At 28.0% G+C, this 21210-nt stretch overlaps 1 protein-coding gene across 1 annotated transcript in view; it reads right to left on the bottom strand.

Annotated features, from left to right (window-relative positions):
- LOC101240070 (5'-3' exoribonuclease 1) overlaps window positions 1-21210 on the bottom strand; it is a 79780-nt gene that overhangs the window by 52012 nt on the left and 6558 nt on the right. Inside the window, exons 3-11 of the mRNA XM_065799118.1 lie at window positions 15949-16049; window positions 13522-13619; window positions 10347-10456; window positions 8665-8775; window positions 8363-8530; window positions 8020-8188; window positions 1748-1815; window positions 1505-1603; window positions 1157-1434 (exon numbers count right to left, since the gene is read on the bottom strand). Of these exons, the coding sequence (XP_065655190.1) occupies window positions 1157-1434; window positions 1505-1603; window positions 1748-1815; window positions 8020-8188; window positions 8363-8530; window positions 8665-8775; window positions 10347-10456; window positions 13522-13619; window positions 15949-16049 (1202 nt within the window). The remainder of the gene's footprint in view (window positions 1-1156; window positions 1435-1504; window positions 1604-1747; window positions 1816-8019; window positions 8189-8362; window positions 8531-8664; window positions 8776-10346; window positions 10457-13521; window positions 13620-15948; window positions 16050-21210) is intronic.

Genomic DNA, 21210 nt, shown 5'->3' with positions numbered 1-21210 from the left:
GAAACATTGAAAAACATCCAACATTGCCCAACCAAACTAGATCAAAAGCTCAAACATCTGAGTTATAAGGAACTGCTATCCAAAATCAACATAGCTACATTGGAGACTAGACACTTGTGTAGCTATCTCATACAAGAACAAAATTATTGAACAAAATAGTGCACATTACATGGTTTAGGCTGCAACAATTTCCACCTTGATTGTAAGCAAACGGACAAGCATCAGCAATAAGAGGTCATAATATTTGAATCAAAAAAGAAAACATCAAGCATGCTTAGTATCAACAAGTTATCTTCTTTTTTTCCACAAGCCAGTAATCATATTGCAAACAAATCGAACTTCTTACCAGTCAATGTGGTAAATTTATAACTTTTTTTCTTTTAATATTTTGGGTTTTTTTTAACTAAATTAATATAAATAAAATAGATTTGTGTAGGCTGTCATAACACATATATGAGATAATTGAATGAATGTATTTTTGGACAAGACACATTTTTCCATCATTTAGAAAAGCAATATTTATATAAAAATTTAGTTGGTACATAGATTTTCACAAAAGTTTTTAAAAAAGTGTACAGAATAATACTCAGAGATACTCAGAGTCCCAATTCAAATCCGGACTCCGGATTTGAAAGTCACAAAAAGATTACTTTATTTTAGTTTTTGGTATCCAGGAGCTCTGAAAATATAAATAAGTTTATGTACTACTAATAGCAAAAAAAATAAGACTTTTAGGTTATTGGAACAATCATTTTTTAAAGCCGGAGTCTTTAGGTATAATGGCGGCAAGGACTCCGGGACTCCGGGCTTAAAAAAAATAAGTTTCAAGTCATTAAATCACATGAACTTTTTTATAATAGCAGATAATAAGTCAACAAACATATTTAGAGCTTCTGGACACTACAGACTTGGAAAAAGTAGAGATATAAAGCCGGAGTCCTTTTGGGACTCCGTATCCCTGATAATACTATATATTCCTCACCCACAAACATCCCCAATCACCTCCAACAACATAATATTTAAAAATTATTTACTAAATAATTGTTGTTGTTGTTATTATTATTATTTTTATTATTATTATTATTATTATTATTATTATTGCTGTTATTATTATTTATTATTTAAAACATTTTTATTATTGCATTTTAAAACTAACTTGTCTGCAATATCCATATCGAACTTCTCCATATAGTAATGTCTTTTATGCTGCTGAAACTCGAGCTCAAATGTTTCATCATCTTCCACTTCAATATCATCATTTAATGTCTTCAATTTTCCAGGTTTTTCTGGTGTTAAATTTAATGAGAGTTCATCAAATGCTCCAGATATATTTGCATTAATACTGTATTGAGAATCAAAAAGTTTTGATTTTCTTATTTCTTCTAAATCCTCATTCAGTTCTTCAAGAGCTAGTTCACGCATAACATCTGCAAACTGAGTTAAGAAAAAATATTAATTGACAACTGAATTTAGTTTAAACAATTATTAAATAACTTATATTCACCTTTTTTTTGCCAGCACTATTTTCTAACAACTTCCCAGACCCTTTACTTTCTAACCATTTTAGATCTGCATACACTTCATGAAAACGCTCTCTGTCAAACTAAATATTAGGAAAATTTGTTAATCTTAAAAAAGCAAAAAAAAGTAGACTAATTTGTTTTGTTTAAGCAATAAAAAATATAATTTTATGATTGGCAAAAATTCAAAAACGTTTCAGTAAAAATTGCAGAAAAATATTATTTACTTTGCTAAGAGATTTTAAGAATTTTTTGAGCCGACAAAGATTAATCATGCCACCATCATTCAGATAACCTAAGAATAAAAAAAATTAGGAAATAAAAGGTTGGCAAAAAAATTTTGACACAAACTATAAAACAAAGAAACAAGGTCAGCAATTTTATTTTGTCTAAGACACTTTAAGATCAGCAGTTAGGTCGGCATTTAATTGCAAGGGCTTATATATTTATATATATATCCATATATATATATATATATATATATATATATATATATATATATATATATATATATATATTTATATATATATATATATATATATTTATATAGGCAGAAATGGCAAGGCCCCTACTCCATACTTGTGTAAGTAAGTTTACTCAGGCAAAATAAAGCTGATGCAAAATTAACTTTTTGGTAAAAAAATGTTTATGCTTTTTATTTAGTTATTCTTTAAAGACTTCTCAGATAATGTAATTTCAACATAGATGGCAAACTTCAAGTTTAAAATTGACATTTTTTATTTATGTTTTTTTTTATGTTATTTTTTTAAATAAAAAAATTTAACTTAGCATTTACATTTGAGCAATCATTGAAGTAATAAATTATTTACTTGTGGATCAATTTTTTGTGCAATTAAAAGTAGAACTTTACCACCTAGACTACACTTATTACAAATTGGTACTGTTTCCCATCCAGGATGGTAACTATTGCTAACAGAATATGTAGAATACGGATAAAAAGCATATACTTAGTCAAATTTATAGCCTATTGGTGAGTTCATTTTCCTTATTGGTTTCAGATCCAAGTTAAACATTCTTTGATTGAAGGTCTCAAATATGTAATTTTAATTGGCTGTGTCATGGGCAATCTGTTGAGTGTTGTGTAAAGAAAGTTACAGAAGCTTTAAATAGAGTGTAAACTCATGAAAACAGAGATGGATTTGTAAGAATTTAAAAAGCAATTTTATGTCTAAGAATAAAAGTAAACAAGACCTTGAAAGTTTGACAGAAATATTTTCTAGTAAATGCTAATAATTGCTAAACAATTGTTATATTTGAAAAAACTTTATTCATGTTTAAAAAAGTATGTATTTCTGGTATTTTTTCATATCAATACCTAACATAACATAACTAAAATAAATTAATGAGAAAGATTTTTACGTTTACTGATAGATGCCACTCAGAAATCCTTTACATCCATTATTCAAGTAGGGGACATTTTTTTTAATATATATTTTCTTGGTGATTGGTTTAATTTGTAGAATAAATTTATACCTACAAAATCATATATAAGTACATAAATTTATACATTATCAAAGTATAACAGATTAAACTTGTGAGACTATATAAAGTAAAATTTGTTTTAAGGTACCCTACCCATGGGGTAGGGGAGACCGGGGCTAGTTGGCTCGGTTTTTACTCTATGAACTCAGTAGCCCTAACAGCATATTTTTTTGAAAATATTAAAGTGTGGTCTCAAAGAGTATGAATTTGGGTAACTTATAAAAGTTGCATTCATTTACAAAAAAAATTCTTGGGGCCTTCCCGGACCCTCAAAAAAAAAAAAAAATTGCGCCAACTTACCCCACCACAGGGTAAGTTGCTTATACTCAAGGGGTAAGTTAAAAAACAAAAATAAAAACTAAAGTTTAAGGATTTATTTATATGTATTCCAATAATATTTTAATCCCCATCCTATTTTTTTAAAAAAGGAATCATAGCTGAAATATACTTTTATTAATATCATCAAACTTTTGGATTAAGTCATTGTAACATTTTAAGCAAAAGAGTAAATATAATTAAAAAGTATAAAGTGAAAAAAAGTGAAAAAACAGTGTTTCCAATTTATGGTTATACAATAAGAATTAAAACGCATATTGTTTTATTATATGAATATTTTCAACTAATAGAGTTTCAAATCGGCTAACAGCAATTATTGCAAATGAAAAATGAATAGTTTCCGATTATGCATGACTCATGAGCCCAAAGGTGACATTGGGTGCATTGAACCCGATCTACCGATCCCTGAAAAAGATAAATAATAATAAAATTGATGGTTAGACAGATTTCACTGAACCATACAAGATATAACCCAAATCAAATTTATGTACACTTGATGCTATTGCTTTTAAAAATTGAAAAAATCAAGAAGTAAAAGTTACAAAAATGTGGAAAAAACATATAAATCACATCTTTTATGTGCAAGCGCAAATCCCTACAATACTACAGTGAAAGATGAAATGGTCAACTAGGAAGGTTTCCTGAGATTATTGGCACTTTCTGATAAAAGGCTTTGCAGATAAACGCAATTTGTCAACTTACCCCTGCTGTCATAAAAAGTTTAAAATGTAGAGAAAAGGCAGATTATTACTTAAAAGACAAACAAATCAATATTTATAACTCAAATAATGCACCCAATGGTCCAAATCACATTTCAGAAGACCAGATTGTTTAAAATATCATTCAAGTGCCAATAATTAATGCCTTTGTATAAAAACTGTATCTCCCAGTATTATATTTACATAAATCTCTTAAAAATTGAATGTAAGTATTTAAAAAAATGATTTTAAAAATTGTTTATGACACAATGGTGTACTATTCTACAGTTTTAGCGCCCCCAAAAATGCTGTATTAAGTTGCCCCATACTTGCTCATAGAAAAAAATTTGCTTTTTTTTAGTATTAAGTCGTTTTTCAATGATTTTACTCAATGAAGTAAAGAGCCCATGGATTGTAATTTATAAAATAATGTTATTTAAGAAAAATACATTAAATAAGATACTTTAAAACTTATGAACTTTTAAAAACTAATAAATTACTTTGTTATTTAAAAAGCAATTTTATGTCTAAGAATAAAAGTATTGTTTTGATAACAAAGTAATAAATTACTTTGTTATCAAAAAAACACAAATTTTGACCTCTTGCAAGTCTAATGATGTCAAATGATATTATATAAAAACATAGCTCTAATAGTAACTGTTTCACCATATAAAAGTGGTTTATTAAAACCACTGTCATTTGGAGAATACAGGTTATATTGTACTTCTAAAGATTTGCTAACTTTTCTCCTAAAATTTTCTCCTAACCTCCTACTTTAACTGTGTTATTCTCACTCCAGCCAAAGGCACTTTGTATGCTTTTGATGTTGACCAATGCATTTTGTAACTTTTAGCTTTGTTTTAAAGTAAGACTAAGTAAAAACACGTAAAAAAATAGTTGTAAAATATATATACTGATTTTTTGATATAAAACTGATTACACTACACACAATATGATTACAATACACTAGTTTATGATCTAGTTAAGACCTTCAACACTATGGTCTAAAGACAAAACAGCTTAGTTTAAATTTGTCTTTCAAAAAGCATGTAGATTTTTACACTAGTACAACTAAAATTCTGACTACAGAGGTTAATGGCATAAGAACTATTACAGGGTTGCCACTATAATTTTAAAAGTTTTTCTCTGAGTATTCCCTGAGTAAAGAACATTCCCTGAGTAAAGAACAAGTTCGCTGAGTTTTTCCTGACTTTTCTTTATTCTTTCCGTTTCATCAACATATCCGATTCATATCATTTTCCTTACTTAAACGCAATCTTTATATTTGACAAACTAAAACTTTTACAACATCTTGCATCTAAAACTACCAACATCTTGCGAACTTATTATCATATGTATTAGCAAAATATTTTTGAAATAAAAAATTATTGTACAAAATTTAAGAAAAAAATATTTTCCCTGAATTTTATTAAAATTTTAAAAAATCCCTGAGATTTTCAGGTTTTCCCTGGGATTCATGCTATCTCCAGGTATTCTAGGTTTTCCAGGTTGAGTGGCAACCTTGTATTAAGTTGATGAATAGCACTTAAGCCTTACAACAAAGTAACAGAAAGAGTTAAGTGACATACTGAATAAATCCCCTACTATACATCTTCTTGAACTTTCTTTAACTGCTGACTTCTCATGAAAACAATATATCAAATCCATCAAAAAATCAGCATCTGCTAATGTTGCCTTTATTATGTTCATAACTTTCTTACTTCCATTTCTATACTATACTCTGTTTGGTTGTCACAAGATTGTTTTTTTACAAAGTTTTGATAACATTGTCACAATTCAGATTGTTAATTTGATACAAAATATTTTTTTTTTTGCAACCTTATTAAATAAAAACAACAATGCTGCCAGCAATCACTAATTAAGTTGGGAGTTAACACAAAACAAAGAAGAGTGCAAAGGTAATTAACAGAAGACTTAATAATCTTTAAGTTATCTCAGATGAAGATAAAGATAAAGATGAAGATATGAGAGAATTCCAAAGTGTTTGCAGAAAAAAGCTAGATGATTAAAACTTTTTTGAGCATGAAGGAACAGTTAAAATAAAGAATGTAACTTAGCTGAATGACAAGTCGAAAAAGAGTTTGGGTACTAGAATGATAATATGAACTAATGATAATAGCTCATTTAAGCAATAACCACGGTAGTATTAGTAAAAAGGAGAAGGTTGAAAAAACCTAAAAGAAAGATCATATTAAGGTTGCATCATCTTAAGATGATGCAACCTTAATATGATGCAACAGAAGCTTATGCTGGGGAGCTAAAGTAAGACCAACAACACCTACTGTCTTGTTTTTTTTGACCTTGTCTTAATGAGAGGAACTCATTAGAAAAACAAGCACAAATATGGAAAGAGTACTCCATACAAAGGTAGAGAGTGGAATCAGAAGTAAGAAAGTGAAAAGCAGAATAAAGAAAAGCAGGGTTCCCACTATTAAAACTGAGGTTAAAAGTAAGGACTTTAAGGAGATTTAAGGAGATATTTTCCTAATATTTAAGGAGATTTGGTTGCGAATGACAATTTTTTGAAAGAAAAAGCGAGGAGAATTAAGGAGAAAACGATTACATTAATCTAACATAATCTTATTTTTCTAGATGAATAAAAGTAAAATAAAATAAGGAGAAATTAAAGAGAGCAGTCAAATTTAATCTTTTTAAAAGGTTATTTATAGACATTTAAGGAGGTTTTTTTTTTTTTTAAGGATATTTAAGGTTTTTAAAGAGAAGTGGAAACCCTGAGAAGCAACCTTAGCAGATGCTAAATTTGCAATGGACTGTTTATATGGGTTACATGAGAGGTCAGTAGTAATATAGGAATATCAAGAAAATGTAAAGTAGAGGACTCAATAAGAGTCCTCTACTTTACATTTTCTTGATATTCCTATATTAATGATCTGTTACATCTGTTGATATTCCTATATTAATGAATGGCAACTCAATAAAAGTTGTCATTCATTAATATAGGAATATCAACAGTATTTCAAGTGTTGTTAGCTGTAAATAACAGTTTTGTTCAGGATGATATTCACCAACCACTGCAAGCCCAGTTTCAGGATGATATTCAGCAACCACTGCAAAGCTGTCAAAAAAGAGGGATCAGTTTTAAGATTTCCTGCCTGTTTAGACAATAAAAATGTGATGACTTTATCAAGCCTGAAGTATATTAAAAGACTTTTATGTATCAAAAGCAATAGCCCACAGCTTCTATCTGACGCACAACTTTTATTAATAAACCTTTTTGTTATAACCCCAAACAAGTCAGCTGATTGAAATCTCTATTTTGACTTGTCAGATTAAGTTGATTAAATTGTTAGATTCAAGATGAGATATTAGAATTTTGTTAATTAAGGATTCAAAGACTTATCAATCTCTGTTTTTAAACATATGTAATTATATACATATGTAAACATTAGCTATTTATATTAAGTTGAAATTAACTGTTAACTGTTATTTTAGAAAATCAAAAAATTTTGGATGTAATTGTTGGAATCCATTTTTAATATGGGGTACAATACAAACTTCTTGGTATTCCAGAAAAAAGTATAAACAGGCAGAAAGTGTTTTTATGACAATGAAAAACTTGTGTAGAGAAATTGTTAAATCAAAATTTATTAAAAGAAAATTACCTAAATAATAAAATGACCTAAACGAACAGATGTAACTACGTGATTATATGCTTAAAATGATCTTATTTTATTATTTATAAAAATACTATATTATTTTAGGCTTGTCATGAAACTTTTTTTGTTGTCTCCTATGTCTCTCTTGTAAATTTTTATAAATCGTTGTATTTTATATAAAGTGAGATTTAAAAATTATTTATGAATATACTAGTAACACAAAATTTTGAAAGTCCTAAATATCATTTATGTATGAAATTCAATTAGGTTTTTAAGACATAAAGATTTAAACTTTTGCAAAATTCAAGACATAAAAAGAATTACCATCTGTTGTAGGTAAAAACTCTTTATATATCTTAAAGATATAAGGTAATGCATCATGATTGATATGCATATGTGGAAGATGGGGAACAAAATCATTTCCAACAAGAAAACCAAGAAAGATCCAATCATCAATAATGCGCTCTGTGTCAAAACGAAAATGCAACAAATCCTAAAAAGTATTTTTTAAATAAAAATATTTTACAACTATTTTCTTTTAACTTTTATCTGCAATAGTTTTAAAAATGCAATTTTATATACAACAATTGCATTTTTATCTGCAACAACTGTTTGAAAAAATTTCAGCAATAATGTGTAAAACAAAAAACAAAAAAGACTTTCATACTTTTACAACAATAAATTCCATTTCTAGATACTCTCTTAAAAGGGAAAGATGCAGCAAATGAAATGTTTGTTCATCAGGCCGAAGTAGTCTTTTTGATTGTTTACCATAACGAATTTCTTCACGTAATAAACTAAAGTGAGGCTCATGGGTGCTTAAACCAAGCATAATCTATAAGTTTATCAACTTGTCAAAATACTTCAAACTTTTACAAACTAATTAAATGTACAAAAAAATAAAAATAATTCTAAACATATTTAATATAAAATAGATAAAAAAAAAAAATTATTTCAAAAAAGAATTACCAAATCAGCATCTAAACCGTAAAGACAATGCCTTGTATTAGGATCATAGTCTGGTTTTGATTTACAGTAACGAATAAAATCCATCACTTTATGTTCTCCTTCTCCTGGTACCTAATAATTAACAATAGTTAACAATTCAGGAACAAAACAGTTCTAAAAAATATTCACAAAATTGTTTGAAATATAAAATGTGAAACTTATTTTAACTGATGAGTATTTAATAATAAGATAAAAACAACTTAATCATAAAACTGGGGAATGGCAATGGATTTTCATGCATGTCTTTGGTATTATCTTAATTTTTCCCTCAAAACAACTTCTCACAGATCTTCTTGCTTCTCTGACGTGAAATGACTGTTAGTTTTTTTTTTAAAGATTCTTCAAAAAAACTATGGTAATTAAAACATGTATTTAATTTAGTGAATTTGGTCTACCGTTTATTGTATCTTGTCTACCGTTTATTGTATTTTGTGACAAGCGGTTGTCCATAAATTATCTAGGATCTAGGAGAGAGGGTAATATGGGGACAACAGTCCCAAGTATGGGACTGTTGTGACGCAGAGGGAAGGAAAAGAAAACAGTCAAAATCTGTTTGACATAATTTGTAGACAATTCCTAAAGCTTGTGAATAAAACTGTAAATATAGTTAATGATTGTTTTAAAGCTAACAATTGATTAGCATTACTTGTAAATAATTGTATATGTATAAACATATAATTGTATGTAATATAAAGACATAATTGTAAATACCAAGAGAACTGGTTTGTATATCAATTATGTTGAATTGCATTAAGATACATTTTATGCATAAGAAGCATTTTATGTTTAATTTATAAAGACCTTTTTATGTGAAACAACAAAAATTCAACAATCATTCAAGTTCAAAAACTTACTTTTGAATTTTATCCATGAATCTTAATGGGGATTAATGGACTATTAATGGACTATTGGATTATTTAGAAAACAATTTTAATCTTCCTGTACAGCTAGAGCAAGAAACAAAAAAATTTAAAGTATTTATGAACTGTCTTTACTCATTGTATTCATCTATGTTACTAATAAAACATTGATTCTACATCATATTTTTATTGGTCCATACATGTTATCTCACCAATAAAGCCTGAGCAAAGGCCAGTGTCACACCTCCCCTGACCAATTAATTTTTATACCATTAGGTTCTTTTTGTAACTTTAGTTGGCAAAATAGAACCTTTTTTTAGATACGGTTGGCAAAATGGACTAATTATCACTAGTTGGCAAACTGGGGAATTAGAGGACCTTATTTTATTTTAATCAGCAAAAATTGTAAAACAACTATGCCCTCTCCAACACACACCTGACTGCTACTTGCGCAGACCTTACTCACCAATAGAGCTTAAACTATTACTTAGTGTTGTCAATCATCTACTGGATTTTTTAATTCAGATTCAACCTTATGCTTCAGTGTGGCCCATTTTAATTCACACTTACTAGCAGCCATTTCATAAAGATAGCTACTTGTTAAAAATTAAAAATTGTTTTGCAAAGATTTCAAGAAGATCGTCAGTATCAAGAGTTGAATTGAAAATTATTTGTGATTTCTACTTTGTCCTTGAAACAAAAAGTATTAAAATAAATTTTTTTAAATGATGCAATTTCACTATATAAAACTAATACTTTTATAAAATGTTGATATAAACTTACATCATGCCCTGACAAATAAACAGTACATTCCTGCCAAAGGGGGTCAGATGATATCTTTTGGTTAATAAAATACTTCAATTGATGCTGCAGCCTCCACATAAACTCAGTTCCTTAAAAACATAAAATAATTCCCTTTAGAATATTTAATTCATTTACAAATTTTCTTTTATATATATATATATATATATATATATATATATATATATATATATATATATATATATATATATATATATATATATATATATATATATATATATATATATATATCTTAATATAGTAGTCCAAAGAGATTTTGATGGTATAAAAAAGTCTTTTCCAACATTTTTTTTTTTTTACATTTAAGCAACATCAACAATTAAGCAACATTTTAATGTTGTTTAAATGTTAAAACTATTTAAAAAATGAGGAAGTACACAAAGTTTTATTATTTTTTAAAAACAGCAATAATTATGACTAATTATGTATATTAAAACTGTATTTATAGTGAAAGGTGAAAAGAACTAAAATAAAGTAAATAAAGGTTTTGAGTTTATTAATTTATTTATTTCTAACTGCAGTATTAAAGTTATTCTTGAGGGCCAACACTTTTCTTTGTTTTAAGTAACTTTAAGGGTACCACAAGGTTCTATCTTTGCTCCTGTATTGCTTCTTATCTACAATATCAATCTTAATGAAAATTTTACATCTAAAGTGGCTTTATTTGCTGACAACTCAATTTTAGACACTTACTTTACAAAAAATCTTTAATTTTTGATTGCTTAGAACAAACAGCTGATTTTTAATTTGGATGTGTCTTTTGTAACAGCCTAATGCTTGCAGTGGCTTGTGGATTTAAATTCTAAGCTTAAAATCCACAATTTGGTTAGACAACAAAACTCATTTATTTACTGCAAAAAAAATTGCAATAATATTGGCATTATATTGATGAATATATTGATTAATAACAACCCTCTTACTCCTAGACAAAATCTAAAAGCACATAGTAAATGTAATTAGACCTGCTTTATCTACCAAGCTTGAGCCACTCACCTATTGTTGTAGGGTTGCATTTCTTTCTTTATTCTACAAATACTATCATGGTTAATGCTCAAATGAACTATCATCTCTATTACGATAAACCAAAACTCATTCTAGCTTGGCTTCTCATTCAACAAGTTGCATCCTTTTACTGTATCTGTCCTTTCATGCTATAAAAACTTTTATTAACCCAGTTTTTTTCCTTGCATATCATAAAAACCTTATAACTCCTGCCCATCTTCAGGTTTTCCTTTTTTTATACAACCTACAACTTTTTAAGTCTTCAATTAACTGTTTCCTATTACTTTAATTTATTCTTTATTTTAAAGTAAACTCAGAACTTAATAGTGGTTGCTTCCAATCTTGTTGGAAGTAAATTTAAGTTTAAAAATATATAAATATATGTCAGCATTTAATAAATAATAAATGTAAGCATAAATTTATGATATACAAAGTATTATAAATTTTTTTCAAGCCCTGGCTATCCACCTCTGCTAAACTTTATCATTTTTCCAGGCCAGGGCTGGGGCTCCAGTCATATATATATATATATATATATATATATATATATATATATATATATATATATATATATATATATATATGCGGTAGTGGTGTAGTGGTAAAGCGCTCTCTTCATAAGCAAGAGGTTCCGAGTTCAATCCCCACCATGTCCCTGGTAGTACCGCGCTCAACTTGTTTCTCCACGCAGCGGCCTTGTTCATCAAGGTTTGTGTTTCAGAGTTATAGAGTTGAGAGAGGGTTATAACCACTATTAAGTAGCCTCCTCATCTGTAGTGGCCTTCTCAGCCTTGAGGAGGTGAATAACAAAAAAAATATATTATAAATTATATATTATAAAATGTTGCCTTGCATCCCATTGCATTGTTTACTGCCTCAAATAATGAATGCTAGATCTTCTTGACTCTATTTGTGGGTTTTAGTTTGTGCCTCGATGGTAGTGGTTATGCTGTTTTTTATGTAGTCTCCTAATGAGACTAAAGTTCATTTTAATGGTTTTAGGATTAATAGTAAGTTTAAAGTTCCAAAGGTTTTTTAAATTTTTATGGGTTTAAAGTGAAATAAAAAATTTGTCAATATTCTTTAATTCACAAATACTCCAATAGCCACATGCTTCATCTGGACATGTTTCTAATACTACTGACTTGTTGGAAATAAAACGCATCTCTTTCTTAACCTATTACCTAGTTAACTTTATGACATCATTTCCAGATGAACTAAATCACTTACTTTCGCTCATTGATTTATGTCTTTTCTCTGATCCATGCTAATGTGTTTATTTTCTCCTTGATTTTCTTTAGGTGATCCTGACCATACTATGATCTCAATAAAAGTTTATTTTCTACTGATTCTACATCAGATACACCCCATCACATTTTTTACAACTATCTTAAAGTTAACTGAGATTCATTTCATGAATTTATTTTTTGATTGTCTATGGGCTAATGTCTTTTATCTCTCCTTTTCACAAGAATAACTCTCCTAAAATGAAACATCTTTTTATCAATTCAACATTGATGCAAAATTTATCATTTAACTTAGGGTTAAATAATAAATTTTGCATCAATGTCTATTAACTAAATCTTATATTTTTTCTCAAAAGTTTCTAGAAACAAAAATCTTTACAAACATAAGTCTAACAACTTTTCATTAACAAATATTTCATTAACAAACATTTAATCTCTTAAAAATTATCTTATTACCTTTCCTGATAATAAGATAATTTTTAAGAGATTTCCTGTCTCTCTTCGTAACAAAGTAAAAAACTTAAGTAGTGGCTACTCGCAGCCTTGTTAAGAGTAAATTTGTAAAAAAGAAAAATTTTTTTTATAGATTTCAATTTTCAAACAATCAGAAATAAATTAAATTTCAACCAAATATGTATCAGAATCATTCGAACTTTCTTCATTAAAAGCTTTGTATGCATAACTAATCAGAACTTATAAAATTATATAATTAGCTCTATTAGAATAACCAATGAGAACTTTATATTACCATATAATTAGCTCTTTGCGCATAACAAATCAAAATTCATTTTTAAAAAAATGTATAATTAGCTCAATAAGTACAGTTGGTCAAACCAGTTGGTCAACTATACTACAACCAGAATACTTTTTAAATGTAAAAAAGTTACCTGGTGTAATACAGTTTGAGTCGAAACGATCATCTGGTGGTAATGTTTGGCCCTTTTGAATTGCTTTTCGAATGGCTTCTTCTGCTTCTTTAGCTGTCCTATTAGGTTGTTATAATTTATGTTTATAATATAATGCAAGATAAACGTTATTTGAAGTATTAATTTAAATATTGAAATTATTTGAAGTATAATATAAATATCTAAATTTATGAAAATGTTTTAATAAGAAACAATAAGTTTTAATCGCAAAAAAAATTTAACTTGAAAATAAATAATAATCAACTAGAATGATTTGAAAATATTGAAAAACATCACAACATTAAATATTATAAAACACTATTACTATATTAACAACTTTATGTTATTATAAAACACTATTACTATATTAACAAATTTATATTATTATAAAATACTATTACTATATTAACAACTTTATATTATTATAAAACACTATTACTATATTAACAACTTTATATTATTATAAAACACTATTAATATATTAACAACTTTATATTATTATAAAACACTATTACTATATTAACAACTTTATATTATAAAATACTATAACTATATTAACAACTTTATATTATTATAAAACACTATTACTATATTAACAACTTTATATTATTATAAAACACTATTACTATATTAACAACTTTATATTATTATAAAATACTATTACTATATTAACAACTTTATATTATTATAAAATACTATTACTATATTAACAACTTTATATTATTATAAAACACTATTACTATATTAACAACTTTATATTATTATAAAATACTATTACTATATTAACAACTTAAGCTAACATTATGAAAGTAAAAATTAAGTAAAAGTAAAAACTTAAGTAAAGTAAAACTTAACTTAAGTAATTTTACTTAACTAAGTTTAAGTAACTTAACTTTTCTTAACTTAATTTTAACTTAACTTAAGTAAAGTAAAACTTACTAATTAAGTTACTACTAAGATATTTATAGAATAACTATGAATAGATATGAATGAAATGTACAACTATAATAATAATAAATGAAAGTACATGTCCTGTATCAACTATCTCATAGCAAAGATTTAAAACCAGCACATACATTTAAATAATATAATTAAAATAATTGCTTTGTTAAAATTATTTTACTGATCCTGCATACTTTATGGAGCAGGATTTGCGCATATCACTTAGCGTTGCTGGAAAAGGAATTTACGCTGTGTGAAAGAAACTATTAATAAACATTCATAAGTTTGAAAATATTTCTTTCAAATGCAAATTTTTATGACTATTTAATTCACCAATCAAAAGCTTATTTTATTTAATTCACAAATCACACCACATTTTATTTAATTCGCCAACCATAGCTTATTTAAAAAAATGAGAAATGGAGTTAAGTTGTTATTTGAATCAATAGATTATATTTTAAGTCCTTTCAACAAATGCATTAAAAAAACATTTAATATATTGTAAAATATTGTTTAATTTTTCTTTTTGCTGTAAAACAATAATTATTTCTTTTATAATACCAAAAAAATTTTGTACTAAATATGTTCCATGATAAAAACATTAAACTTTATATGCCATAAGTTCAGAAAATGTTGAACTCTACAAAATGGCACACCAGTTTGTGCTATCGCAACTTTAAAAAATAATTTAGACTGATTTGACTACTTCATACAAAATTAAAAAACAACCAGTTAATCCCTAAATCTAGATATTATTAAACAGAGTTTTCCACACAGATATATATTTTTTTAATGTAGAATTTAATTCTTAGACAAATAGTGACAAACAGATATCCAATCAATGCTTGCTAAGATAAAAAAAAGTGTGAAGACTGAGTCCCGCTAAGATATTACTCGTTATTTATTTGATTTACCATCAGTGAAACCTTTTCTAAAAAGAAATTTCATTTCAAATAGCACACTCTGTTGACCTAAATATGCAGCCATGCTTATATAAAAAATAATTTTGTTGCTTTTTTTTTTTTTAATTTTTATTAGAGACATTTGGTCGGGTGACATTTGAAGCGTCCATTTGGTGGGGTGACATTCGGAATGCCACCATTTGTCTTAGAACTCATTTTTATATTAAAAACTTTATCCAAAGAATTAAAATGTAATTTAAAAAATATCTTCATTTTAGAATTCCAATCCAATGGAATCCCAGAGTTGAATTTTTTAGACTCCCAAGACTTTAGACTCCCTGCAAAAAAAGGAACTCTAGGAATCCAGACACTACTTGATTCAAAGACAACTTTTGTGTGCTTTTTAGCATGAAACAGTTATACAGAATAATTAATTGATTAATACTAATTAATAAAACAAAATACTTAACAGAATTTATAAACAACTAAAATTTAATATAAAAAAGTTCAATTATAAGTATTCAACAAAGTAAGAGGAAAATTACTAACTGAATACCTCACTTACCTAAACCTTCTGCTTCTTTGCTGGTTCATTTTTGCTCTTGGTGCACATCCATCAACAGCCATAAAAAAGTTTTGCTTTGGCTTGATAATTCGAAAAAGAACCTAAACATTATTTAACATAAAAATGCCAAGTCCTAAAATGTTGAATTCCTTTACAAAATTATTTACAAAATACTATTATATTAGTAACTAAGGAGTCTTAGTATTCAATAAATTCAAATAATGCGTTGTGCTTTGTAAACATGAGTTTTATTCCCATCAATTTTGGAAACAACTTCAATGTTCATATTGTTTCTCCACACAGTGGCCTTGTTTGTTCATGTTTCTAAGTTAAAGGTTGGGAGAAACATTTAAAAAAAAAGAGTAGCCTCAGACTGTAGATGTTCCCTCTGCCTTGAGGATGTGTAAACAGTAAAAAAAGTCTCCGTCATAGAATTAATTGTGTAAAAGCAACCATAAAACATTATTTGTTGTAAGAAAGGAGAATTGTTTTTTTTAAAAGAATTTTTTTCACTAATAAAATTAAATCTTTTTCTTTCTCATTCAAAATCTTGTTAAGTTCATATGACTTAAGTTAAATTATGATAAAATAAACAAAAGATTATTTTACTATGTATAAAATATTTTTATGAAATAAATAATAAAGAATAATCTTTTTCAAATAACAAATTTAGATTTCATTAGTTTTTATTATAGCTATTGTTTAAAAGATCTTAACATAGTGTAAAATATGCTAATGACGCAATTTAATTTTTAACGATATAAAAATCATTTTTTAAATTTGCAGCTATAAAATTCCTTAGATATACAAAAAATTTACGTAAACAACATAGATTAAGTTTACACTATAATTATAGTTATAAAACGCAATGCCCAGCTAACAAAAATGACAATATTTTAAGTGTTTATTTGCTTTTATTTAATAATGTTGAACTTTATTAATATTGATATTTATAATTTATGGAAAATATATTTGGACGCATTAGTTTGGGTGCCCATACTGGTCCAACGGTATAAGATTATGTCTGGGTAAGGCACCGATGGTTTTTGGCAGTTACTTGGTCAAATGTTACATCTAATATTAACACTATTGAACATCTCAGCCCAATATAATGCATTAAGAGCTAGACTAAAAGCATTATAATCACCTTTTTCATAGATAAAATTTAATTTAAAGAGATAGTTTAAAGTCCCATAGCAAGGAACAATGAAGGTAATGAATTTTTTCAGCCCACAACAGGCCCAACAACTGTATTGAATATGTGATCAGGGTTGTCAGAAAATACTAAATCTAATATGTTGTCTAAGAGAAGTAGGTTCAGTAACAAACTGGGAGAGAAAAAAATCGCTAATAATTTTATGAAATTCATGACTAGCAGGCTTTCCATTAATACAATGACTACCCAAATAGGTCCATTTAATATCACTGTGGTTGAAGTCACCAACAATAAGTAAACTTGTGTATATTCCATTATCAATAAATGCTTTTTTGCATGCAAATTTCTAATTTTAACATTAGACTCATATTGTGTCTGAGGATATAATTATGCCCTACAACAATTTTGCTTCAAATTTGCTCATCAAGCTACTGATCATTGAACTTGCAACTAAATGAATAAATATCATTTCTAATATAAACAGCTATGTCACCACCTCTTGCTTCTCTATTTTGTAAATATTCAGTGTAGTTAATTATAGAAGTCACCAATGACGAATTGAACCAGGTCTCAGTAATGGCTATTATATGGGGATGATCTAATGCACCTATTATGCTCTAAAATCAGTCCATTTGTTCTCCAAAGATGTAGTGTTCATATAAAAGCATTTAAGATTCAAAATAGTAATTAAAAAAGAGGGTGAAAAAACTGCATTAACTGGATCTGCAAATCTATGACACAGTGTAGACATTATATAACTGGTTTTAGACTTCCTTTCTATCTGTCTAGGAAATCGACCTAAAACAGACTGCCCAGAAACTCAGCATGGAGTTTAGAAGATGCAATTCTCTTATTTTTGGTTTGGTCAGCTTTAACATAGATTCAGTTATAACCAATCATTCTTTTAATACAAAAAAGTGATTGGTTATAACAGAATCTGTATATGAGAGAACCTATTATTATAAGAGGAGGATGCAAAACCATTTGGCTTGTCTGGGTTGCATTCAGATTACTTAACTGAGAAACTTCAGAAGGAACATATTTCTTTTTGAGTCTCCTCTGAACCTTGACATCATTTCTGGACATTTTCAAAATGGCCAGAATATCATCTTTAGCTTTATTTTCATTGTTCTGGTTTGAAGACTCTACCACACCACTGACAGTAATATTATTTTCAATTCTACTCATTTTGGCAAATAAAGCTGCATCATTCTCTTTAGTGGTTCCATTTCCATCTTTTAAGATTATCTTTTAAATAAAAGTATGATTATTTGCTCTTTTGCGCTGAGATTTTTATTCATATATTTGCTTTTGAATTTAAATTACTTTTAAATCTCTGCGCGGAAGCCAATAATATTATACATTTATTTAAAAGTAAAATTTAGTTTGATTTACTTAATGGATAATATATATCAGAGTAAATTTACTCATTAACTAAATCAAGATAACCAATTAAGTTACTACAGTTAAATTACTCAACTAATAAAATTACTTAATATAATCAAAGACTCGCAAAAGTTAGCAATACAAATGTTTCTATTTATATCATATGTTGTTAACACATAATAAGCTTTTAATTAAAAATTATTTTAACAAGAAATAGAATATGAAAAAAAATACTACCATGTTTTTAATATCTTTATTTTATTTGTAGTGATATCAAGATTAAACCTTTTCTATAAATACGCAAGTTTTATTCATTTTTAAAAGAAATTTGAACAAGAGAATTTTAGAAAACTAAAATTTTCTTATTCCAATAATATTGAATTAGAAAAATTTTAACGAAATTTAACAGATTCTTGAGAATTTTTAGCACTTGCTTGCAATAGTTATAAATTTAATTGAATGGAAACTGCGGCAACGTTTGTAATAACCAGTGACATAGTGAGGATCATTCCTGAAAATCGAACATAGATTTACTACAGTAACAATATCAGATTAAAAAAATAGTGCAAGTGAGGAAGAAAGTTTTATTTAAATCATAAACATTTTAAGCAGGAAAATATTTTTTTGTTAAGGCGTCATTTTTTTTGTTTTTTGAAAATAGTTTTTAGAAAATAATTTTAAAAGTAGAAACATTTTATTGCAAACATTAAACCAGTGATTATTGCAAACATTAAACCAGTGATTATTGCAAACATTAAGCCAAAAATTAAATTATAAAAAACTAAAATTAAAAAAAAGAAAAATCAATTTACTTTAGTTCCAAAAAAGGTTTTCTGAAAAAAAAAAATTTAAGCATATACTTAAATATATGCTTAAATTATTTTTAATAAGAATGAGGCAAGTTGAAATTTTTTTTTTTTTTTTTTAAACATCTTCGCTTCCAACAAGGCTGCAAGCAGCCACTAATTAAAGTTGGAAGTTACTGAAAGAGAAAAGATGAAGATTGTAGAGCAAGATAACGATTGACGGACGATTTAAAAGATTGCAAATTATACGAATCAGGAAAGCAAGATGAAGGAAGCGAATTCCAAAGAACTGATGTTCGAGGAAAAAAACTAGAAGAATAAGCGTTTTTGGAGCACTTAGGAACAGTCACAGAAAAAGGATGACACTTAATTGAATGACGAGTAACACGAGAATGAATTTTAGTAGATGGCACAAGAGACGCTAGCTCTTTAGAGCAGTGCCCATTATAGTATTTGTAGAAAAGAGAAAGACAAGCAACATTACGACGATGTGATAATGGTTGAAGGTTGGCTGCAAGAGCAGGTCCAACTATGTTTACAATGCGTTTATGCACCTTGTCTAAAAGAGAAAGGGCATCATTAGAAGATCCGCCCCAGATATGGCAACAGTATTCCATACAAGGCCGGATTTGAGATTTATAGAGATAGAGAATAGAATCCAGAGTAAGAAAGTGACGAGCTCGATAAAGAGATGCAACCTTAGCAGATGCTAATTTTGCAACCGATTTGATATATGGTTTCCAAGAAAGATTGGAAGTAAGAGTTAATCCTAGAAGATGAAGAGTAGGTGACTCATCGAGTACATCACTGTTCATAAATATAGGAAGATCTAAATTATTGCGATAACGATTAGCTGAAAAAAATTGAGTTTTATCAGAATTAAAGTTCACCAGCCACTGTGAGCCCCATGCTGTAGCAGAAGTGAGATCCTTTTCAAGTTCAAATGCCCCCTCCAAGCAATCAGAGAGTGTTGGTTTCTTATCACGACAAGAATAAATGGTAGTATCATCAGCAAACAATGCCACCTTAGATGTGAGAATATCTGGAAGATCGTTAATGTAAACTAAAAAGAGTATAGGGCCAAGGATAGAACCTTGAGGAACCCCTGAAGTTACAGAATAAGAAGAAGAGTGTTGTCCATCGAGGACAACTTTTATGCTACGATTGAAAAGAAAGGATTCAATGATCTTAAAGATGTTGCCGGATACACCATAAGAAGAAAGCTTATGGAGAAGACCAGCATGCCAAACTTTATCAAACGCTTTTGAAATGTCAAGAGCGATGGCCTTAACCTCTCCACCTTCATCTAATGCACGATAAAACCTGTCAGTTATTACTGTTAGCAAATCAGCTGTAGAACGAGAAGATCGAAATCCATATTGATGGTCAGAAAGTAAGTTATTAGATTCAAGATGAGAAATTAAGTGTTTGTTAATTAAAGATTCAAAAACCTTGCTTATGATAGGAAGAAGACTTATGGGACGGTAGTTAGACAAATCAGATTGCTCCCCAGAATTTTTGAAGATAGGGATAACAGATGCGGCTTTCCAGCAGGCTGGAAAACAAGACTCTGATAAGCACTTGTTGAATAGTTTTGAGAGTATAGACGACAGCTCCGGAGAACACTTCTGCAAGACAATAACAGGTATGTTGTCTGGGCCACAAGCTGTAGAAGAGTCTAGGCAGGAAATCACTTTAGATACAGATGCTGGAGTGATATGAATGTCAAGCAATGGATCAACCTGTTTGTTGGCAATATCAGGTAGAACGCAATTAGTGGAATCAAGAGATGATATTGATGAAAAGTTTTTAGCAAACAGTTCGGCTTTGTCTTTAGGTGAGGTGACAAAGTCTGAACCATACAAGAGAGGTGGAATTATAGATTTGCCCTTATTATTGATATTATTAAAGATT

Source organism: Hydra vulgaris, chromosome 06 (assembly GCF_038396675.1).
Source record: "Hydra vulgaris chromosome 06, alternate assembly HydraT2T_AEP".
NCBI lineage: Eukaryota > Metazoa > Cnidaria > Hydrozoa > Anthoathecata > Hydridae > Hydra > Hydra vulgaris.
The sequence above is the reverse complement of the archived record's forward strand: the minus strand, read 5'-3'. Positions and strand labels throughout refer to the sequence as shown.